General features: G+C 38.9%; 1 protein-coding gene across 6 annotated transcripts in view; it reads left to right on the top strand.

Annotated features, from left to right (window-relative positions):
* LOC123522002 (zinc finger protein 567) overlaps positions 1-25,270 on the top strand; it is an 88,842-nt gene that overhangs the window by 13,093 nt on the left and 50,479 nt on the right. For 5 of the 6 annotated variants that reach the window (XM_045292872.1, XM_045292871.1, XM_045292870.1 and 2 more), the window contains one exon: positions 8,349-11,709. In XM_045292872.1, coding sequence (XP_045148807.1) covers positions 8,349-9,763 — 1,415 coding nt within the window. In that variant the 3' untranslated portion in view covers positions 9,764-11,709. Of the gene's footprint in view, positions 1-8,348; positions 11,710-25,270 lie in introns of those variants that run through there. The other variant, XM_045292875.1, reaches the window with a different exon arrangement.

Here is a 25,270-nt window from a genome sequence, read left to right as displayed (position 1 = left end):
CAAATGCTCTTTGCACAATTGATGTGTGTATGGATTGGGATAACAGTTGTATGAGCCCCTAATAAAATGTTTTAAAAATAATAATAATGAGAAAAGTAGCATAATTTTTCATAGGTTCCCAAACTTACCAGACCTACTGTCCCCATTCCAGAAAAAAAAATTACTCAGTGCTCCGCTTGTAATTAAAAACTGCTTTTTGCTGTGCCTCCTGGATCATTCCAGCACCCGCCAAAAGGCAGTAGTGCCCACTTTGGGGAACACTGTTTTTCATTATTGAAAATTTAGTCTTTAATTTAAAAGAAGACATCTGATTTTCACACCTGACTGCTTTGAATCTGTTGTAATAGGTCATTTTAATAGAATTATATGAAGAAAGTTTATCCTTACAATCTATGTAGTTTGAAAAGATGTGAGTATTTTAATAATATTTTTAGATATACTGGGTATTCTTTGATACTACAACTTAAGTGTTAATTTTTTAGCACTTTGTTGAAATATAGGATCTGAAACTATAACAATTAACTTTTGTACCTGGTTATAACATAGAAATCCATACTTTTTGTAACATGTATCGGTCCTTTCCAAAATATCCATTCACTGATTTACATAAATCTATAAGTTGACACATTTCTCTGTGTAGCTTAAAAATGAAAAAGCAACCCATATGTGTTACTACGGACAGAATCTTTATTCCCATCAGAAACTTAAGTTTTAGGGACCTGACAGGCTCACAGTGGCAAATACAGGCTTCACAACATAATAGTCTTCATGTGAAAGCTTGAATTGTATCATTGGCAACCAGTAGTGACAGATATTTTCCTTGAAGCATCCAACTCCCTCTGTTTGTTTTCAAGAAAATGTCTACCACATACTCAGATCTGAATAAACCAGTCAGCCATACTGTTAAGTAAAAATGCTACTCTACAAAATTGATATTCAGTTCTCAATTCAAGTAATTGCACAAGTATTTTTCCTCTTGGAAGACATTATACTATAGTCTGTTAAAGGGTTGCAATGAACCACAATTAACTCAATGGCAGTATAGTATGCATCAAAAAGTGCTTTATGTGCTCTTTAAAAAAAAATCATTTTATTGGGGCCCCGTACAGTTCTTACCACAATCCATATATCCATTGTGTCAAGCACATTTATACATATGTTGCCATCATCATTTTCAAAACATTTTATTTCTACTTGAACCCTTGGTATCAGCTCATTTCCTCCTCCCCCACCTTACCTCCTTCATGTTCCCTTGATAGTTTGTAGGAAAAAAAATTTTCCCATGTCTTATGTCTTACACTGCCTGATGTTTCCCTGTACCTGCTGTTCTGTTGTCCATACCCCTGGGAGGGAGTTATATAAAGATCCTTGTGATCGGTTCCCCCTTTCTTCCCCTCCCCTTCCCATTCGCCTCCTGGTATCACTACTCTCATTATTGGCCCTGAGGGGTTTATCTGTCCTGGATTCCCTGTGTTTCCAGCTCTAATCTGTACCAGTGTACATGCTCTGGTCTGGCTGGATTTGTAAGGTAAAATTTGGGTTATGTTAATGGGGTGGGGGAGGGAAGCATTAAAGAACTAGAAGAAAGTTGTATGTTTCATCAGTGCTATACTGCACCCTGACTGTGTCGTCTCTTCCTTGTGACCCTTCTGTAAGGGGATATCCAATTGTCTACAGATGGGTTTTGGGTCTCCACTCCACACTCCCCCTCATTCAAAATTACATGATTTTTTTTCTGGGTCTTTGATGCCTGATATCTGATCCCATCGACGCCTCATGGTCACACAGGCTGGTATGCTTCTTCCATGTGGGCTTTGTTGCTTCTCAGCTAGATGGCCACTTGTTTATCTTCAAGCCTTTAAGACCCCAGATGCTATATCTTTTGATAGCCGGGCACCATCAGCTTTCTTCATCACATTTGCTTATGCACCCATTTGTCTTCAATGATCGTGTGGGGAAGCTGAGCATCACAGAATGTCGGGTTATTAGAACAAAGTGCTCTTGTGTTGAGGGAGTACTCGAGTAGAGACCCAATTATGTGAACTTTTTAATGCACACAGAATATTTAAAAATGTGTACTGAAGGTGGAAGATTTCATACAATTAGTGATTTTTTTCCCCTGGTTTATTAAGAACTAAAGAGAAACTTTTTTTCCTGTGTGTGGTTGTTTAAAATATAGTGATTACTATTAAAGATTGGTGCCAATTCTTTAAAATTTGCTAAGGTGACAGAATTTTGCTCAATGTCAAACTGGCAGGATCTCACCTTCTTTACAAGGGGGAAGAAGCAACAAAATCAATAGCCAAAAACTGATTCCAGTGAGGCAGAATCATGTTTCCACCTGCCAAGTTTTCTACCAATTCTGACACCAACCGCCCCTCCAGTGGTGCACTCTCCTTCTCTGCTGGGTTTGATAAATCGTTGCGATAGCCAAACAAACTGAGGAACCATCTCACTTAACAGGTTTAGTAGGGAAGTAATAGGTGGCAATTCAGGTTCAGGAATGATCAGCTTTTTGATCAAGATGGCTTCTTTTCAGCTATGCCCACTGGCATACCCAAGCCCAGCTTCCTGACCCTCATCGTACTTGGGAATTTGTTACAAGGCTCTTTTACCTCTACTGGAAGTGCCTACTTAGAGGAAGATCCTCAGTGAGATGAATCGACTCAGTGGCTGCAGCAATGGACTCAGCCATAACAATACTGTAATTGTGAGCGTGGCACAAGGTCAGGCAGTGTTTTGTTCGGTTATACGTGCAGTTGCTGAGTTGGAGCCAACTTGAAGACACCTAACAATACTAGAGGCACCCCATTCCCCCAGCAAGCCTGTTCCCTGAAGGCACTTAGCGTTCTTGCTTCATGGGCTGCGGAGCCCACTCCTCTTTCTTGTGCTGGTCTAGATTCTGTTGCTTCTGCTGCAACCACCTCTTTGCTGTTTCCTCTTGCCATCTTTAGCATCACAGCTCTTTCTTGAGTCACAGAGATTTAGCACATCAACTCAGGTCCAAAGGACATGCTTCTCTTCTGGCTGTTTGTTGATGGGAGTGAAATCCCCTCTTCACCTCCCAGATGGCTCATTTTAAGATTGGTGCAGTGGCAAAATCAGGGTTCTGTATGCCTTATTTGCATGGTACTATCTCCACAGGGGTACCATGTACCTCATTTCCATGATTAACTAGATACCCAGTCCCAAGTCCACCTCTTGTTTGTCAGTGTGTTATACCGTGATGGCTGGTGTGTTGTTCTAGTGCTGGAAGCTGCGTCGCTGGGATTTAAACAGCCAGTAGGGTCCCCCAAAGTGAACAGGTTTGAGTAGAGTTTCCAGACTAAGAACAGACAGCAAAGAAGGACTCGGGCTCCCCACTTCAGAGGAAAGAGCCACTGAAAACTGTGCAGAGTTGGAAACATTGTCAGATATCGAAGGCCTAATGATTGGAAGCAGAACGTTGTCAGAGATTGTGCCCGAAGATGGGCCTTTCAGATCCAAGGGTACTTGAAATGTGACTGAGGAGGAGATGATTTCTTGGAGTACAGTCAGTCATAGTGACATGAGTAGGGTAAAGCCTGTGGGACTAGAGTCGTCGGCATCTTAGAGTCGTCGGCATCTTACTCTGCTGATAGTACATGACTCACGGTAAGGAAAAATAGTTGCAAAAATCTGATAATGATTGGAATGTAGAATGTGTGGAAATAGGAACCTAGGAAAATTGGGACTGGTCAAAAAATGAAACTAAGTGCCTAAAGATTGCTATCTTAGGCAATAGTGAAATGAAATGGACTGGTATTGGCCATTTTGAGATAGAAAATCCTATGATACACTATGCAGGGATTAATACAATCAAGAGGGATGGCATGGCATTCATTGCCAAATGGATGTTTGTGATAGGATTATTTCTATCTGCCTTCAAGGAAATTCAGTTAATACAACTATTATTCAAATATGTGCACAAACCACAAAAGTTAAGGTTGACGAAATTGAAGAATTCTACCAACATCAGTCACAAATTGGTCAAACATGCAATCAACATGCATTGATAATTATTTGCAATTAATTGGTAATTAACTGGATAATTAAAGCAAAAGTTGGAAACAGAAGAAGGAGCAGTACTTGGAAATGTGATCTTAGTGATAGAAATGAAGCTAGAGATCACATGATAGAATTTTGCGAAACCCACGACTTGTTCATAGCAAATATATTTTTTCAACAACATCAAAAGCTGTTCTACCCAGTCCTTCTCCAGATAGAATCCTCTGAAACCAAATGGACTAAATCTGTGAGACGAAATGCAGCAGCTAAAACTAGAGCAGGGTCTGACTGTGGAGCAGACCATCAACTGCTCATATGTAAGTTCAGGATAAAGCTGAGGAAAATGAAAACAAATCCACAAGAGCTAATATACAACCTTGAGTCTATCCCACCTGAATTTCCAGAATATCAAGAATAGATTTGATGTCCCGAGGAGCTGTGGGAAGACAGGAAGAACATCATTCATGAAGAACATCATTCATGAAGAGCATCATTCTTGAAGAGCATCATTCATGAAGAACATCATTCAGGAAGAACATCATTCATGAAGAGCATCATTCATGAAGAACATCATTCAGGAAGAAAGAAAAAGGTCATCAAAAAGGACAGAAAGAAAAGATCAAAGTGTCTTATTGTTTTCACTTATAATAGTGATAGACTGTGTCTGTTTAGAGCTTTCTTTCACCATTTCAGTTCCCTGTCTTAAATTTCTGTATTTAGGAATTTTAAGCTATATTTCAAGAATAAAAAGGAAAATCTCATCCTGTTTATATTTTCCTCTTAGTTTTCAGAAAGAGTCTTTCCTTCTATTCCTTTTATTTGTTTTCTATATTCAGTTTCATATCTCATTTGTACCACACGACCTGTAGTCAGATTTTAAAATCCATATGCCTTAGGCCAAAATGATCATTTTAGAATCCTCATTTCTTTCCAGCAAGCTTGTGCTTCATAGCATGCTGTGTTGTTAGGTACCCCCAGACATCGCTGTTGGTACTGACAAACCATGACTTGCACAGGGACACTCATTCTCATTCGTTTTTTCTGAGTGCTTTTCCCCACTACTTTCTCTTGGTCAAGAAATGAATATTGGTTGAAGAAATGAATTTTGTTTCATTAGATTCTCCTTGGTGCCTTTCTGTTGTGTCCTTAAAGGAACGTTCTTCCGTTCTTTATAAAAACCTTACAAGCCTAGGTACATTAAGCCATTTTCCAGTTATGATTTGTTTATGTAACTTTCAGATGGATATTTTTAGCTTATTTTTGCACCCTAGTGATTTATTTTAATATACCTAGAGAAAAACATCAGTAAACCATCTCACCCTTTTGGCTAGCAATAATGTCAGAAGTACTAGTTGTTATTTCAATTTTAACCTTTTTATTGCAATATCATCATCTTCTGATACTTAAATAATCTCATTGCCACTGACATATTCCAAAACAAGAGTTATATTATTACATGTGTATAATGTTGTATTTACTGTTTGGATTTGCCATAAATTTTCCCAGTTCTTTCATTTTTTACTAATATATTATTAGTAAATACTATTTAAATCTTTTCTGTTTCAAGGGCTGACAGAATAAAACCCTGTCTGGTAATTTCAAATGTATTTCAGTGACAAAGAATTTGCTAATCTCTATATGTTAGCATTTCCTACAGTATACCATACAATTGGTTTTATTCTTCTCTTATTTCAGACATTATATGTTTGTCATAGATACTACATATTCTTTAGTTAAAAGATCATGTTTTACTTACTCTATAAAAATGTTCCTTTACACTGGATCATGTTTACCTTTAACACCCCCCTCCTCACCTCACACATTCCCATTCTACTGTCTGTAACCATGAACAAACAGAAACTCAGATATAATCTCACAATTTGCTACCCATTTAAACATTGTTTTTATCTGAGGCTTCTTTTCCTATCTGGAAAATTCCCCCCAAATAAGGTCCTCTCTTTACCCAAGGCTTTGGACCCATTCTTCCTGGATCAATCATGGCCAAAGAAGTAAAACTAGAATGTATTTGTAAAATGTAAGTGAACTAGAATAATAACCAGAATAGGGAAAATTGAAAGTCAATGCCCTGCTAAAAATTTAATTCTTTAAAAACAGGGCCAGTGTGCATGAATACATAGCAACCAAATCTCTTGACTGGTAGAGTGGGAAACGGCAGGACTAAGTTCAAATTTGCCGACTGACCTTATTGCTTTGAATGTGTATTGCTCTCCACTGTCCTGGCAACAATCTACTCGCCAGCATCAGAATCCTCCAAGTCACCTAATCCAAGACCTCACCTTGTAATTTTTTCTGTTCTGGTTATTACTCCACTCACTAAAAATGTTTAAATTGCTTCATTAGCTATAACTGAACCAGTTTGAAGCCCTCCTTTTACCTTCCCCATCTAATTTGTTACAGAGACTAAATATTCAAGAGTTACCTCATTGATTGTCTGTGATAACATTCAGGGAAGACATCTTATCCATTCAGACATCATTTACTGCGGCATTTACATCTCTTCACCTGGAATAACAATGCATTAATATATATACAGAAGAATTCAAAGGATATCAATTCACTATCGTTGAGTCAATTCCAACTCATAGCAACCTATTGGACAGGACAGAATTGCCCCTGGGAGTTCCTGAGACTGTAATTCTTTATGAGAGTAGAAAGCCTTGTCTTTCTTCTTGGGAGTAGCTGGTGTTTTCAAACTACTAACCTTGTAGCCCAATGTGTAACCACTACACTGCCAGGATTCCCTAAAATACTTCTAAGAGCATAAGTTTTAATTTGCAAATCAGTATTATAAAAATTTAACATTTTACATACAGTATTTATGTAAAAATAGCAGGTTGTTGGAAGTTTTACTGGAATGATTGATCCAGTCCATAATTATATTCCAATTTCAGACAAATTAAGACATTGAACAGAAGAAAAAAATAGATGGATGCTTTTGTAAAATTTGTGTTGTAGTATGTTCCTGAAGGTGTTTGAAGTTCTCAGGAAGGCAACCTACTCTAATTGGTGGTCGCAACAATCAGGATCTACAATTACTGCTTGTGTTGCAAGGATGCTTGCCCTCTGGTTTACTTTATATTCCTAATGGGAAAATGTTTCCCTAATTTTTCCTCCTCAAGAGAAAATAAACCATAGCTTTATGGAGACTTAAGACCTATTTTTTGTTGTTGTTGTGTTTCCCTAAGTACTAGGAAACAAGCAAACAAGCTGCTGAGAAAATTTATTTGCCATGGATTGGCTGAATAGAAATGAGAAAGAAACTAGTGGAAGCATCTTAATGAGATATTTAAGAATTAAGAGATAAATGTTGAGATAGTTTATTGTGCCAGCCTGGCCGATAAACACAAGTGGGATTAACTGAAGGGCAGAGAGATAAATGCCTTGGTGAGTCTCGCCTTTCTTGTCTCTCGCTCTTTGATCATCGGACCAGTGTGTGGCTGCCTTGCTTGTCCTGTGCCTCAATTTAAAGGCTACACTACCTGTGGGACGCCTAGCCTGTGGACTGTGTCACTGTAAGTTGAGGTCCCTTTAAGACATCGCTGGAGCTGGGGACTGGCAGTTGGTGACCTGGCTGGCAGTTGGTGACCTGCCTTGTGATTGGCTGCTGTGCTGACATAGCCTAGCTCTCTCTATAAATAGAGGAAGATCTGGCAGCAGTTGGGACTGGAAGGACTGCTAGTCTCTTACATTTCTCTCACGGCAGTGAGCTGAATTGAGCCTCTGTAGTGCTTTATAATTTAACTGTTTCTTTCTTGTATTATATATTTAACTGTATATGATTTAACAGTTCATTCCTTGTTATATATCTAATTATCTTTATAAATAAATATATTAAATTATCAGCAATTTGGTTTTATCTCTCTAGAGAACCCTGTCTAACACAAATGTATAGGTGGTCATTGCACTTGAAAAATTTTATCATATTGCTTACTGTTTATTGCTATACGAATCTTCCCATCTTAGAAACAATTCTGTTTTTATCATTGTTGGTTTTATGCTCACTTATTTTTGTGTTTACTCTCCATTCTTAATATAAATTATACTTGTAATATATCAAAAACAGGTTTTTGTTTGTTTGTTTTTGCATATGCCAATTTCCCTTTGTTTAACAGTGAAACAAGGCCTGTGTTAATGGTTTTTTGTTTTTCCTTCTACCAAGAGATGGCTCCTTTTGGTCTTTTTGTACACAGTAATACCTAGACACAGGTGTTATATAATTCCAAATTGGTTGTTTGTATCTAAATCTAGTATACAACAGATATATGAAAGTTCACAGTGTTCTTAACTATATTCTTTTCTAGGAGAAGATGGGAAAGCTGGAGAAGGTATAGTGAAGTTCAAAGAATACCAAGACAAGGATTCCAGATTGGGTATATTCATTAACCACAAAAACTTAATTAAGGAAAGAAGCATTATTTATGGGAAAACATTTACTCCAGGCAAGAACCAAATTTCAAAAACACTATGTAAATATAAAATGAATGGGAAAGTTTTGAAAAATATTTCAGAATTAGCCATTAGGAATATAAATCCTATAAAAGAGAAGTTTGGTGAGAGTAAAGGATGGGAGAAATCACTCCTCAGTACTAAGCATGACAAAATTCATCCTATGGTGAATCTCTATAAGCAAACAGAGAAAAGTCTCATTTGTAAACAAGAACTTATTCAGTATCAGAAAGGCTACATTCCAGAGAAACTATTTGAACATAATGAATATGAAGAATCCTTTCTTATGGAAGAAATGTTATTTACTCATACCAGAGTTCACAGAGGTGAAAGACCATTCGAATATGATAAAGACGGAATAGCCTTCATCCAAAAGTCAAATACTGTTGTCCATCCACAAACTCTTATGGAAAAGAAGCCCTGTTCTTACAGCAAATATGGAAAATACTTATATAGGAAATCTGTTTTTATAATGCATGAGAGATCTCAAACAGAGGAGAAACCCTTTCAATGTCCTCACTGTGGGAATGGTTTTAGGAGGAAGTCTTACCTCATTGAACACCAGAGAATTCACACAGGTGAGAAACCTTATGTTTGTAGTCAATGTGGAAAGGCCTTCCGTCAGAAGACAGCACTCTCACTTCATGAGAAAACACATATAGAGGGGAAACCCTATATTTGCATTGATTGTGGGAAGTCATTCCGCCAGAAGGCAACACTCACCAGACATCACAAAACACATACAGGGGAGAAAACCTATGAATGTACTCAATGTGGGAGTGCCTTTAGAAAGAAGTCATACCTCGTTGATCATCAGAGAACTCACACTGGAGAGAAACCATATCAATGTAATGAATGTGGGAAGGCTTTCATCCAGAAGACAACCCTCACTGTACATCAGAGAACTCACACGGGAGAAAAACCTTATATTTGTACTGAGTGTGGAAAATCCTTCTGCCAGAAGACAACCCTCACTCTCCATCGGAGAATTCATACAGGAGAAAAACCCTATGTTTGTAATGAATGTGGAAAGTCTTTTCGCCAGAAGGCAATCCTCACTGTTCATCAGCGAATCCACACTGGAGAGAAATCCAATGGATGTCCTCAGTGTGGGAAAGCCTTTAGTAGGAAGTCAAATCTCATCCGTCATCAGAAAACTCACACAGGAGAGAAGCCATACGAATGTAAAGACTGTGGAAAATTTTTCAGTTGTAAGTCAAACCTCATTGTCCATGAGAAAACTCACAAGGAAAAACTGGGAATATATTGAGTGATATGGCTTTTTTTTGTAAAAACCTATATTAGTAAACTGTATACACTAGAAGTATATTAAATGCCATAGTTTAAGGTACTGTACCATATATTTACCTACTGTTTGCTAGCCTATATAATACCAAAAATACTTATTAGACAAATGACAAATGTCATTAAAAATAAGCCAAATTTTAAAATATTCGAGCTGATAAACATCCTCTCTCTCAAACTGCTATAATCATTTTACATTTCTTATTTTAATATATATCTTATTGTGAATGAGTAATAAACATTTGGCCGACTAGCAGTTGTCCATGGAGATGTGATCTGTATTTCTCATTGCAATATGAAGTAAAAATTAGTTGTCACCTAGTCAGTTAACCATGATAGTGGCTTCTAACATGACAAATTAGTTTTTGCTTATTATAAAACTATATGTTTAAAAATACAATACATAAAAGGAACCCTGGTTGCATAATGGCTACATGTTCAGCTGCTAACCATCTAGCCACGCTGTAGGAGAAAGACAGGTCTTTCTTTGTATCTGGCTCTGCGGGAATCCAGCTGCCAGGAAAAATCCAATCTGCTTCTATAAAGATGATATCTAGTAAGCAGTTGCCTCATCTCATATAAAATAGTATGAGTCAAAATGGAGTCAACGGCATTTAACAATATTAAGCACTTTTTCATGTATAAATGCTCTAATCATCATTATTGAATGTAACAGAAATTTACTTATGTTTGTATGTGTATTCTGTGTAGAGTTCTATTGTAAGGTTATGTCACCATTCTGTTGTTAGATAGAAATTTTCATCGTTCACAGCCTAAAGTCATATCAAGTAATGTTTCTTTGAGCATATTTGGCTTTGGGCATGCATATATAAGAATTACTTTTGTGTAATATACCGAGTTGAATTGCTAGGCCCTGGGCCATACTATGTTTAATCAGTTTTGAGATACTGCCAAACAACTTAGAGCTTTCACAGCATAATTCATTGTAAATGGAATACAACTGTAAACATCAATATAATGGTGGTTCAAACCAGAAATTATAGATATAATACATGGAGACAGGTGCTTTTTTTTTTTTCAAGTCACAGAGCAATCCTTATATTTACTGTCACACACGTAATAAATGTGGGCTTAACTTTAGTCACAAGTAATGCCTTACTGAAATTTTTAAAGAATAAATCTAGGAAAAGGGAGTTACTTTATAATTTTCTTGTTCAATATCAGAGTATCTTCCTTGCTTATCACCAGGAAATATAGTTAGAGAAAAACCCTGGCTTGAATGAAAGGGGATATCATTTAACAGTGATCTACATGTCATATAAAAATAAGAATATGAAAAAGCCTATACCCATCCTAGTGTACTCTTTATATAGCATCAAAGAAAGGAAGACTAAAAAGGGAACAGATGAGACTTGGGACTCTGACTCTGTGGGAAGCCAGCTGCCATGAAAAGACCAATCATACTGAGACTGTGATACAAGAAGAATCCACTGTAGGCACCTGGTTTGTACCCTCACTTGAGATCCCAGTCATCAGGCATTATCAACTGCCAGCCATATGTGAATGACTTTCAGTGCAAGGTTCAAACAGCACCTTGTGTATACTACTGCCTCAGGATTCAGAGGCAGATTATGAAGCATCACAAAGATATTTTAAGAGTTTTTCCAATTCAATTTTTAAAAACTATAAGCTCCTACAAAACATGGTTTTTTTAGTTGTATGAGCCCCTAATAAAATGTTAAAAAAAAAACGAAAAAAAAAAACACCATGGTTTTTTATAACTTGTGTATGAAGAGGCTTTAAAAAGTTAATGGGAAAAAGGAATGAAAAGAATAGAACTTTCCCATGAAATGTTAGAAGCCCCTCCTACCCCCTGCTACCCTAATAACAGATTGTATACAGTGCATCTCAAACATGAAGTTTTCTTGCTAGATAATTTTTCCAGCAGTTTTATTGGCACATAATTTATATATCATACTATTAAATAGTTCAATTGGTCAATCATATCAAGGAGAATTGTACTATCATCACCACATCAATTTTAGAGGATTTCACCACCACCCCTCCCCATGGTTAAATTGCCTTTAAAATGAGTTCTGCAATCAGAATCCATTTTAGTGCTCCCACCCCACCTCCCACCTTCGTTATTTACTCCTGAAATCCCCTTTCCCTCCCTAACACCCACCTCCCCACCCCTGTTTTCCTTATGTACCCTTGTATCAGTTAGTATCATGCATCCACTCCTCCTGTGCTTCGCAGCTGGGAGACTTAACAAAAAGCAATAACAAAATCATGCTACTGTGGTAAAATACAAATAATGTATATGAAGGAAAAGATCCTCAACAACATTCAAAAAGCCAGGGAATAAATTTCTGTCATGGAAACTTGTACCCAGAACAGATTCAGGTCATGTCTTTAGGGTGGTCAACTGGACAAGTATCAAGTTCAATCCAGCAGAATCAAGATTACAATGGTCTCTGCCTGATAGTAAGGCTGTTTAAGATTGTCAGCTAGAGCATCTGCCAGTGGCTCAGTCTGACTAGATACTCTGCAGGTGGGTTTTGGGTTCCCACTGTCCCCCTTAGCCCTCCACAAATTGGGTGTTCATAATTTTTTCTCTGATGCTTTTCTCACCATATTTAAATTTTGCAATTGTCATCTTGGGATCACACAAGCTGGTGTGCTTCTTCCACGTGGACTTAGTTGACTCCTTACTTAGATGGTTGCTTGTTTGAATACAAGCCTTTTAAGACTCCAGACATTATTCCCATTGATAGCCAGGCACCATATGCTTTCTTCACCGCACTTTGCTTTAGCACCCTTAGCTAGATAATTCTTGAATCACCATTTAATTTCTGAGCAAACAATAAATCCAGGCTTGTCATGCACTCTTGCTTCATAAGAAATATGTAATAGCAAAAGCCACACACCTCAACTCTGGTCTCCATTCATCTGAGATGTTTACCCATTTGAGATATTCATTAGTTAATAATCCAGGGCTTTTCAAAGCCTTAGGTATATACTACCAAGTGATAACAAGGGTGTAGAAAGACTGGACTCACGTATATTGTTAATGCGAATGTAAAATGTTACAGCCTCTCTGGAAAACAATTTGTTCGTTTCTGAAAAAATTAAACACATTTACCATATAACCCAGCAGTATCACTTACGGATCTTTATTCTAGAGAAATGAAAACTTAGGTTCACACAAAAGTTTTCATGATTGCATGATTGTTTGTACTGTTAATTATAATCACCAAAAAATGGAAACCCAAATGGTCTTAAATGGGTAAATAAAAGGGTAAGTCAAAGAGGATTATTATAATATCAGAAAACTTATTAAGCAAAGGTCAAAATGTAAAGCTACTGTTTCTTGACATAACCTCCCTCTAAGTCTGAGCATGGATGAAGGCAGTGTTTCTATCTTTTTACTCTTCCTTTAAAGAATTGTGTGCCCTTTGATTTATGTCACATCAAAATGGCAGTTTTAACATCCTCAAAATTATGTTCCTTTTCCATGTTCTTTGAGCTTTGGGAACAAAAAAAGTCTGAGGGGGGAAGATAATCAAGGCTATAGGATAGATGGGGTAAGGTTTCCCAGTAAAGTTCTTGTGGTACTTCAAAGAATGAGCATTGCATTATTGTGATGGAAAAAAATTTCTTGGTACCACTTTCTTGGCCTTTTCTTCACCAATGCAGTTATCAGTTTTCTTGAAATTTATTAATAATCTCCTATGATCATCCTGTGTAGTTTGAGAAAATCTAACAAGATTATCCCTTGAGGCTCCCACAAATCAGTCTCCATAAGTTTCTGTCTTTACCATGAATTTAACTGTCCCTACGTGATCTCAGAAAGCATCGTTTTCACTTGACCTTGTTGTCTAAACAAACAATAGTGGAAAATCCAAAACTCATCCTCAGTTCTAATCCATTTCATAAGATCATTTTCATCAGTTTTGATCTTGCTTAAAAGACTGAAGAATAGATCAGTTCTTTGAGCTAGATGATCTTTGTGAAACACTTTGGCATCTATGGAGCTGAAATCTTGCTGAGGCCAAAATGTTGCTTATGGTTGAAAATGTGAGATTCCAAGTTCAGTAACCATTGCATCAATGGTAATTCTTTGGTCTTCCATCAGGTTCTGCACATCACCATTTCTTCATTCATGGAGGTTAGCAGTCTTCCCTGTCTTGGCTTATCTTTGAGATGTTGACTTATCCTGATCTCTACCTGGTACCTCTAAAATCTATCGTTTTCTGTGGAGCAGCATTCCTTGTTTCAATGCTTCAATGATTTGGGAAGATGTTTACTTGACTTGTGTTAAAACAAGCAAGCCTTGTTTCAAGGCTTCAGTGATTTGGGAAGATGTTTACTTGACTTGGGGTAAAATTTTTAATTCTGACCTCAAAATTATTTTTTCAATTGGCACAAAAAATCCCTTCCTTTGCAGGCACCATAACAAATTAGACAAGAATAGTCCTGAGAACTTGTCTGCATCCATCCACTAATCACAGAGACATGTTTAAACATATTTTGTTGAGAATGCCCCCATGTATGTATGAACTGAAACTCTAGTAGCAATATTTTTTTACTTACCTTAATTTGTGATACATTCACATAATAGAATACTACTCAATAAGAAAATTAATGACATTGATATATACATGTATTATGATAAAGAAAAGAACCTAGTTAAGAATATATCAGCCATATGATTATAATTCTGTGACATTCTGGAAAAGACAAATTTGAGAACAGAACAGACCAATAGTTGCCAGGGTTAGAGGTCTGATTACAAAGGATTTCTTTATAAGTGTTGGAAATTATTCTGGATCCTGTCTTGTGTTTGTGGATACAAATATCCATGTATACAATTTTATTTTTTAAAGTTATTTTACTATTTGTAACTTTTAAAATAAACAAATAGAACTGTAGATATGTTCTCCAGCTCCATCATAAGCAGTTCCTCTTGGTTTATCACCCATTCCCACCCCAAAAAAAGAAGAAACATTGGACTGACCTCTGATTTGTATGTCCAGTAGCCTGTACATGTACACTGATCTTACCCATCTTTTCTCACAGTTGTTCCCCAGATCAGCTCACCCACAACCCATGTTAGTAGCCCCCCTTTAGCTGATTGGCCCTCCCCCTGAAGCTCCAGGCTTCAAGTCTGAGAGGGAACGTTGAAGAGCACATCTATGGGATAAGTCAGGCAGCCCCAGGGTTATGAGTGAATTACACCCTTAAGTACCTATAAAGTAGAATTTGTTGTTGAATCAGAACCAAAACCAATGGACTCACTGCCATTGAGTCCATACCAACTCATAGTGACCCTGAAGAACAGGGTAGAGTTGCTCTTGTGGGTTTCCAAGACTGACTCTTCACCGAAATAGCCTTATCTTTCTCTTGAGGAGCAGCTGGTGGGTTTGAAGTGCTGATCTTGGGATCAGCAGTCCAAGGCATAACCACTGCACCACAGAGCTCCCTGGAATGGCCTAGGTGCAAGAAAAGGGTTGACGACTTCAGTAATTTAAAAGCGACATGCGCAGCAAGTGATTGTGAAGGATTTGTTGTGAATAAGGGTTCATTTAGTGTTTCACAGGGAATTAAAATTTATGTCGAGTTTTTTATAATTCAGTCATTCATAACCTGTTTTATTTTTTTATGGTGTTTTCTCCAACAAACCACCAGTCATTGCACACACATCAGTGCACACATGATCACTAGGGATGATGGTAAAGAGCACTAATCTTGCTCCTAGCCCTTCATTCTCTGGAGAATTCTTATTTGGAATGTAACCCAAAACCCACTGCATTGCAATCAAGTCTGACTCATAGCAACCCTATAGGACAGAGTAGAACTTCCCCCTTTGGGTTTCTGAGACTAAATTTTAACTAGTCCAAACAGTCTCATCTCTCTCATAAGCAGTGCCATATAAAGGTCCCTGTGTAAACAGGCAGTCACTGGGTTATGAACATCTGGCTTAACATAAGCACTGAGTTAACAAACTAAGTCCTATAAAGCCTATTATATTAAAAATCCAAGATATTTAAAATGGTTTGTAATAACAGGTGCTGTTTTGTAACCTGCATTAAGCGGTATTACTGTATTATGTTAAATATGTTTAAAGTATAAGCAAGTAATGTTTTATGCATAAAAAGTTGACACTATCCTAAGACAAACATTTGGTTGGCATTAGATGTAAATTACATTGCATGTAAATTTGATGTAGAGACTGATTCAGGAAGAAACTCTCATACTCTGGAGACCCTCTATTGCATCCTAGAGGATGCTACAGGTAGTCCGGATTTACAATCGAGTTCCATGTAAGTATGTCATGGTCAAATGCCTCTTTCTCTTTTCTCCTTCATTATCAGTATCTATAAATCTATTCTTTGTCTTTGGAGTCTGAGCTTTACCTTCGGTGTTGGAAACAAAAATTTACGTACATTTTTTTTCCTCTCATAGCGATTTTATATAGGGGTTTTGAGCTGCAACTTTTTTTCTCATTTTATTGGGGTGCTCATACAACACTTATCACAATCCATACACACAATTGTATAAAGCACATTTCTACATTTGCTGCCCTCATCATCATCAATATATTTGCTCTCAGCTGAAGCCCCAGACATCAGCTCCTCATTTTTCCCCCTTCCTCCCAGCTCCCCGCTCCCTCATGAACCCTTGATAATTTATAAATTATTATTTTGTCATATCTTACACTGTCTGAGGTCTCCCTTCACCTACTTTTCTGTTGTCCATCCCTCAGGGAGGAGGTTAAATGTAGATCCCTATAATTGGTTCCCACTTTCAGCCCCATACTTCCAGTATAGCCACTCTCACCACTGGTCCTGAATGGATCATCTGTCCTGAATTCCCTGTGTTTCCAGTTCCTATACATAGAATTGGGATCATGATGGTGGGGGAAAGGAAGGATTTAGGAACTAGAGGAAAGTTGTATGTTTCATCGTTGCTACCCTGCACCCTCACTGGCTCATCTCCTCCCTGCTACCCTTCTGTAAAGGGATGTCCAGTTGCCTACAGATGGGCTTTGGGTCTCCACTCCGCACTCCCCCTCATTCACAATTATGATTTTTTTTGTTCTTTGGTGCCTGATACCTGATCCCTTTCACACCTCATGATCACACAGGCAGGTGTGCTTCTTCCATGTGATCTCTGTTGCTTCTGAGATAGATGGCCGCTCATTTACCTTCAAGCCTTTAAAACTCCAGATGCTATATCTTTTGATAGCCGGGCTCCATCAGCTTTCTTCACCACATTTGCTTATGCACCCTTTGTCTTCAGTGATCATATCAGGGATATGAGCACACAATGATATGATTTTTTTGTTCTTTGATTCCTGATAACTGATCCCTTCGGCACATCATGATCACACAGGCTGGTGTGCTTCTTACATGTGGGCTTTGTTGCTTCTCACCTGGATTGCCCCTTGTTTACCTTTAAGCCTTTAAGACCCAGATGCTATATCTTTTGATAGCCGGGGACCATCAGCTTTCTTCACCACATTTGCTTATGTATCCGCTTTGTCTTCAGCGATTGTGTCGGTAAGGTGAGCATCATGGAATGCCAGTTTAATAGAACAAAGTATTCTTGCATTGAGGGAGTACTTGAGTGGAGGCCCAATGTCCTTCTGCCACCTTAATACTAAATGTATAAATATATGCACATAGATCTACTCTATTTCCCCATCCTCATATATAAATATACTTATATATGTACATGCCTTTATTTAGACCTCTATAAATGCCCTTTGCCTCCTAGCTCTTTCCTCTTATTTCCTTTGACTTTCCTCTTGTCCCACTATCATGCTTAGCCTTCAGTTGGGTTTCAGTAATTCCTCTGTTACATGGCCCTTGGTCACGCCCTACCAGGTCTCCTACTCACTCCTCACCACCGATTTGGATCACTTGTTGTTCCCTTGTCCCTAGGTTTGTGAACACCCCTTCCTTTCCCCCCACCTCTCATTCTCCCATGTCCCCCTGGAACTGTCGGTCCTGTTGTTTTCTCCTCCAGATTGTTCATCCAGCCTATCTTATCTAGAAAGACCTGCAGACATTATAACATGCACAAAAACAAGACAGAGCAAAACCAAGCAACAAAAGAAAACAACAACAAAGAAACCCCAACACAACAACAAAAAAGAAAAACTCGTAATTAGTTCAAGGTCTGTTTGTTCGCTTTTAGGAGTGTTTTCCGGTCGAGTCTGATGGGGTGCCAACCATTGACTCCAAAGTCTATTTTTGGTATTCCCTGGGGACTTCATTGCTCTGTTCCCCTTGCTGTTCTGTTGCATGCCCTTAGTGTTTTGCCTCGTTGTGGTGGGATCAGATTGAGTGCAATTCCCACACTTTGTCTCCAGTGTTGTCCCCTGTATGGCTATGGGTCAGTGAGGGATGTCGTGTCTCATAGTGGGGCCAGCCATATGGTCTTCTCTGTGGATTGGCTGCTCTGAGCTGGAATATCTTCCTCAAGTCTTGGGGGGCCAGGATGTGCTCCACTCTCTCTTCTTCCCCCTTCATTTGCTCCCATGTGCTCTGATCAGACATGTCCCTCTCCCTGAGCTGTAGCTTCAATGCTGTCCTCTGAAATAAATTCTGGGGGGAGGAGCAGGTGTCCATGTAGTTGGGATTGGAGCTGGCCCTTTGGAACTTTTCACTGGTTCCCTACTCCACAACGACATGTTGCATTCACATCTTAGAGCACCCGGTTCAAGTCTGGTCCCTCTTTCCCTGTGGAGATAGTTCCCCTGCTACCCATTTCTTTTGTTTTTCCTTTTCCCCCCCTCCTTTTTAGTTGGCTACCATATGTATCCCTGGATTTGGTCTGGCCCCTGCCATACTACCTGGTCCTTACCCCAGGAATGTTTGTATACAGTAGCTTTTTTCCTATGCCCCTTTTCCTTTTTTTTTTTTTTTTTTAAGCTTACCTCAGCAGACTCATGTTGTACTTGTCCTTTTGTGCTTGGCTTACTTTGCTTAGCATCATTTCCTCCAGTTCTTCCCATACAACGATGTGCTTCATATGTTCATCATTGCTTTTTAGCGATGCGTAGTACTCCATTGTATATATATACACCAGTTTTTTAATCCACTCGTCAGTTGATGGAAACTCCTTGCAATTGTAAACTGTGCCACGATGAACTTTGGAGCACAGATGTCTGGCCATGGTTTGTTTCTTGCCTCTTCTGGGTATATTCCCAGTAGGAGGTTTGCTGGGTCATATAGTAGCTCGATTTCTATTTGTTTTATAAATCTCCAGGTTGATTTCCATACTGGCTGTACATACCTACAGGTCCACCAGCAGTGGATGAGAGTTCCTATCTCCCCACAGCCCCTCCAACAATTGTTGCTTTCTGATTTTTTGAATTGGGCTATCTTTGAAGGTGCTAGGTGGTATCTCATTGTTTTAATTTGAATTTCTCTTAGGGCTAAAGATCAGGAACATTTTCTCATATGTTTATTGGCCATTTGAATTTCTGCCCCTGTGAAACTTCTATTCAGATGCTTTTCCCACCTCCTCAGTGAGCAATTAGTTTTTTTCTTTTTGGAAGCTAGCAGAGTATTATAGATTTTAGTAATAAGGTCTTTGTCTGATGTGTCATTAATAAAGATGTTTTCCCAGTCTGTGGACTCTCTTATCACTCTCTTGGTGAATTATTTCAATGTACACAGGTGTTTTATCTTCAGTATATCCCACTTGTCAATTTGTGCCTCCTCTGTGTTTGTGTCCTTCCGTATTTCTGATAGCCTATGTATTCCCTGTGCCAAAGTTCTCGAGTTGGTCCCAATTCCCTCATTGATGGCCATAGTAATTTGTGGTTTTGCTTCAATGTCTGTGATCCACCTTGGATCTATTGTGCATGGAGTGAAGTAAGGGTCTTGCTTCATTTTTCTGCAGGTAGATATCCATTTTTTCCAGCACCATTCGTTGAAGAGGGCATCTGCTTCCCATAGGATATTTTTTGGACCCTTATCAAAGATCAGTTGTCTGTATGCTGATGATTTTATTTCTGGGTTTTCAGTTCTTTTCCATTTGTCTGAGTATCTGTCATGATACCAATACCAATATTATACAACTGTGGCTGTGTAATTTGTGCTAAAGTCAGGTAAAGCAAACCCTCCCACTGTGTCCTTCTTTTTTTTTTAATCACTTTATTGGGGCCTCATACAATTCTTATCACAATCCATACATACATCCATTGTGTCAAGCACATAGGTACATATTTGTTGCTATCCTCATTCTCAAAACATTTGCTTTCTAATTGAGCCCTTGGTATCAGCTCCTCATCCCCCCCTTGCTCCCTCCTCCTTCATTAACCCTTGATAATTTCTAAATTATTATTATTTTGTCATATCTTATACTGTCGGACATCTCCCTTCACCCACTTTTATGTTGTCCTTCCCCCCAGGAAGAAGTTATATGTAGATCCTTGTAATTGGTTCCCCCTTTATACCCCACCTTCCCTCCACCCTCCAGGTATCGCCACTCTCACCACTGGTCCTGAAATCTATCCTGGATTTCCTGTGCGTCCAGTTCCTATCTGTAACAATGTAAATCCTCTGGTCTAGCCATATTTGTAAGGTAGAATTGGAATCATGATAGTGAGAGGAAGCATTTAAGAACTAGAGGAAAGGTGTGTTTCATCGTTGCTACTCTGCACCCTGACTGGCTGGTCTCCTTCCCACTACTCTTCCGTAAGGGGGTTTCCAGTTGCCTACAGATGGGCTTTGGGTCTCCAGTCTCCACTCCCCCTCATTCACCGTGATACGATTTTTTGTTCTTTGATGCCTGATATCTAATCCCTTCCACACCTTGTGGTCACACAGGCTTGTGTGCTTCTCCCATGTGGGCTTTGTTGCTTCTGAGCTGGATGGTCACTTGTTTATCTTCAAGCATTTAAGACCCCAGATGCGATATCTTTTGATATGTATCCTCCTTCTTGAGGAGTTCTCTGCTAATTCTGCACTTCTTCCCTCTCCATATTAAGTTGGTAATCAGTTTTTCCATATTTTTGAAGAAAGATGAGGGTAATTGTATCAGGACGGCATCACATTTATATAGTGCCTTGGGCAGAACTGACGTCTTTACTATATTGAGTCTTCCAATCCACGAGCATGGAATTTCTTCTATTTGTTGAGGTCACTCTTGGTTTCTTTTAATAGTGTTCTGTAGTTTTCATCATATAGATCTTTTCTTCTTTTAGTAGGTATATCCCTAGATATTTCTATTTGTGCTTGGCTATTGTGAAGAGTACCATCTTTTTTATCTCCTCTTCTGTGGTCTTATCCGATATGTATAGCAGTCCAATGGACTTCTGTTTGTTGATCTTGTATCCTGCCACTCTGCCAAACTCCTCTATTGCTTTCAGTATTCCCCTTGTTGAGCTTTTAGGATTTTCCATATATAAAATCATATGATCTGCAAATAACTATAGTTTCACCTCTTCCTTCCCCACACTAATAACTTTGATGTCTTTTCTTTGCCTTATGCTGTTAGCTAAAACCTCCAGTACGATGTTAAATAAGAGTGTGGAGAATATCCAGTTTTTGTTGGATATTGTTGTTGAATGCTTTTTCTGCATCTATGTATTATCATGTGATGCTTATACTTTTTCATGTCAATGTGGCGAACGATACTAATAGTCTTTCATATATTGAACCATCCCTGCATCCTTGCATCCCTGCACTGGGTCATGGTGAATTTTTTTTATATACTTTTGTTTTCTATTAGCCAGTATTTTGTTAAGGATTTTTGCATCGATGTTCATTAGGAATATTGGACTGTAGTTCTCAAATCTTGTGGGGTCCTTGCCCAGTTTTGGTATCAGAGTTATACTAGCTTCATAGAAGGAGTTTGGGAGTTTGCCGTCTTTATCTATGTTCTGGAAGAGTTTGTGTAGGGTTGGTGTTAGTTCTTCCCTAAATGCTTGGTAGAATTCTCCTGTGAAGCCATCTGGTCCAGGGGATTTTTTTGTTGGTGATCTTTTGATAGCTTTATCTATTTCTTCTATTGCTATGGTCTGTTGAGATTCTTGATGTCCTTTGGGGATAGTCTAGGGCGATATTGTTTATCCAAGAATTTGTCCATGTTTTCCAAGTTGTTGAATCCATTGGAGTACAAACCTTCATTGTACTGTGTAATTATGCTTTTGATTTCATTAAGGTCTGTTGTACTGTCCCCTCTTTCATTTCTCATTCTTGCTTTTGAAACTTGTTCCCTCCTTTCTTTGGTTAGGTTTTCCAGTGGTCTGTCAATTCTGTTTATCCTTTCAAAGAACCAACTTTTAGCAGCATTTTTTCCATACTTTTCTTATTTTCCCTCTCCTGAATCTCAGCCCTAGTTTTTATTATTTCTTTTCTTTTTCTATTAGTAGGATTATCCTGTTGACTCTGCTCTAGTTGTTATAAATTTTGTGCCAGCATATCAATCATGAGTCACTCTTCCTTTCTCAGGTGTGCATGTATTGCAATGAAACTTCCTCTGATTACTGCCTTTGCTGTGTCACATAAGTTTTGGTATGTGTTCTCATTCTCATTGGTTTCTAGAAATTTCCTCACTTCATCTCTGATCTGTGCCAGTATACACTCCTTTTGAAATAGAGAGTTATTCATTTCCAATTGTTTGCTCTTGGTTTCTTCATCTTCCTTTTGTTGATTTTCAGCCTTATGGCACAGTGGTCAGAGAGAGGTCTATATGATATCAATGTGCTTAAATTTATGTAGATTTGCCTTATGCCCCAGCATGTGGTCTGTCTTCAAATATGTACCATGCGGACTTGAAAAGAATGTGATTTTGTTTGTATTTAGATGAAAAGCTCTGTAAATATCTATCACGTCAAATTGTCTAATTGTAGTGATTAGATCTCTAGACGCCTTGTATCTTTCCCTCTGATCTATCTTTCTCAGAGAGCGGTGTATTAAAGTCACCTACTATAATTGTTTAGGCTGTGATTTCTTTTTTCATCTTTTAGAGTGTTTGGTTGACGTATTCAGCAGGTCTCTCATTCAGGGAATATATGTTTACAATGTCTAGTGGTTCTTTGTCTACCGTGTCCCTCCTTATCTCTTTTTATGGTTTCACTTTCCAGTCAATTTTATCCGATATTAGGATTGCAACCTTTTTTTTTTTTTTTGAATTGCTGTTTGCTTGGTATGCCTTTCTCCAGCCTTTGATTCTCAGCCTAGTTTTGTCTGTAGCCTTGAGCTGTGTCTCCTGTAGGCAGCAGATTGATGGGTTGTATTTTCTAAGCCAGGCTGGTGGCCTCAGTCTTTTAATGCCTGAGTTCAGTCCATTGATATTCAGGATTATTATCTCCATCTGTGGACTCTGTGATGTCATCTTGTACCTGTTGTGTTGGGTGTTTTCCTACCTTCTTTTCTTATTAGTGTGTTGTGCATGTGTCATTCTTGACTCCTTTCCATCCTTAAGCCAATGTTATCTTGGGGTCTGTTTTCTCTTTGTTGCCCTCTGGGTAAGGTTGTTCTGTGTGGCTGTCTCTTATTTATGCTTGGTGAATTTTGTTCTTCTGCCCATACTGGGTCGACAAGGGTCTTTTGTAGGGCTGGGTGTCTTCTAACATATTCTTTGAGTTTTTCCTTGTCTGGGAAGACTCTTACTTCTCCATCTATCTTGAAAGATGATGTGGCTGTACAGAGTATTCTTGGGTTGGTGTTATTTTCCTTTAATTTTTGGAATATGTTATTCCACTCTCTCCTCTTCTTCATAGTTTCTGCTGATAGGTCTGAGCATATTCTTATTTGGGAACCTTTATATGTGATTGCTTGTTTTTCCCTAGCTGTTCTCATGATTTTCTCCTTTTCATCAAAGTTGGATAGTTTAACTATTGCGTACCTTGGTGACTTCTTCTTGGGATTCAGTCTAGCTGGTGGTGTTCTTTCAGCCTCCTGAATGGTTGCCTGGTTTTCATTCATTAAGCTAGGGAAATTTTCCTCAAAGAATTCTCTCGCTATTGTTGCAGATGACTTCTTCGTTGTGTCTGCCTCCAGTAATCCAATTATTCTGATGTTGTCCCTATTCATAGCATCAGACATAGCTCTTAGGTTTTCTTCAGCTTCTCTGATGAGCTTATTTGATTTTTGTTCGTGTTTGTTAAAGTCTGCTAAGTTACTGGTGCAGTTCTCTGCTTCCTCTGACTCTCAAGGTTTGTGAGTCTGCTACTGGTTTTTGTTATCTACTCCCCAAGCTCCTGTATTTCCCTTTGGTGTATGGCCTTTATCTTCTCTATCATTTCACCCTTTTCCTGTATTGTTTCCCTCTATTCCTGTATGGCTCCAAGCAGCATTCTGAAATTTTCTTTATGTGGTAGATCAATGTCTGCTTCTATGCACATTGTTAAGTTCAGGACATCTTCTGCCATTGCCTTTTGTTTCTCCTGTTTTTTTGTTGAGGTTATTGTAACTGATTGCTGTTTGCGTTGCGTTGTTTTAGAGGACCCAGCTGCCATTTTCCAGGGCACCGAATAGCATTGGCTCTCTCTGGGAGACTCTTAGCAATTCTTCTCTGAACTGCCTACAGCAATTTCCCTATAGAATTAGCCTACAGCTTTATCCTTCTGTGGCTTCACTCTCAAGGGGAGTGCTCCAGAAGGCTGGTGGGTTGCCTGCTTTGGTGTAGAACACTGAATGGTGGCAGAATTACCCTGGCCAGGTAGATCACTGCCAAGGTTGAGCAGAGGTTCCTGCAGCAGCTTGGAATGTTAGTGAATGTTCTCTGAGCTGCCTTAGGCCATGTGAGGCACTAAGGTAGATGGCAGGAAGTTCCCTCAGTCACATGGGCCCACAGAGGAAAAATAGGAACTCCCCAAGTTACACAGGCAGGAATTCCCAGAGAAGAAGTTGGGCAGAATATCCCCTGGTGGATGTTGGGCGGACTTTTCCCATCCTTGGGCTACACTGCACAGGGTAGAGCTCACCTATTGGGGTGGGAGGCAGGGGTAAATGCCCTAGGCTAAGGATAGTGGTCTGGAGGTCGGCAGTGATGTATGAGAGAACAGGGGAGGGACAAAGAGGGGGAAAATAAATAACTAAGCCCACTGAGTCTGGGGGTGGGGGCATAGATAGAAGAGAGGGAAACAAAAGTAAATCTATAACTGAGCCCTGATCCATGCCCGTGAGGCTGGAAGGGTTTAATACCTGCCCCGAGGTGGCGGCAAGCTGTGTCTGTGTTTAGATAAAGCCCCTGCGCTGGCTCCAAATGGTCCCGGCTCTGGCCGAGACAGTGACAGGGCTTAAGTCAAACCCAAGTTAGCCTCCACTGCAGTAAGCCAAAAGCCTCCAGCCCCTTAAAACCTTGTGGATCTGTGCCTACTTCTTTATGATGCTCCTGCTATCCAGCAGTGTTCAATTTCCCTCTTAGTAACTCTCCTGGGCTGATTTCTGTGGAGTCCCTCTGGTATGTGTTACTCAGTTGCCTACATACATACTTTAATACATAAAATGTACACCAAAATCACTGATGATGAGTTGGACAA

Source organism: Echinops telfairi, unplaced genomic scaffold, assembly GCF_000313985.2.
Source record: "Echinops telfairi isolate 266 unplaced genomic scaffold, ASM31398v2 ScPeMD7_655;HRSCAF=1070, whole genome shotgun sequence".
Classification (NCBI taxonomy): Eukaryota; Metazoa; Chordata; class Mammalia; order Afrosoricida; family Tenrecidae; genus Echinops; species Echinops telfairi.
The sequence above is the reverse complement of the archived record's forward strand: the minus strand, read 5'-3'. Positions and strand labels throughout refer to the sequence as shown.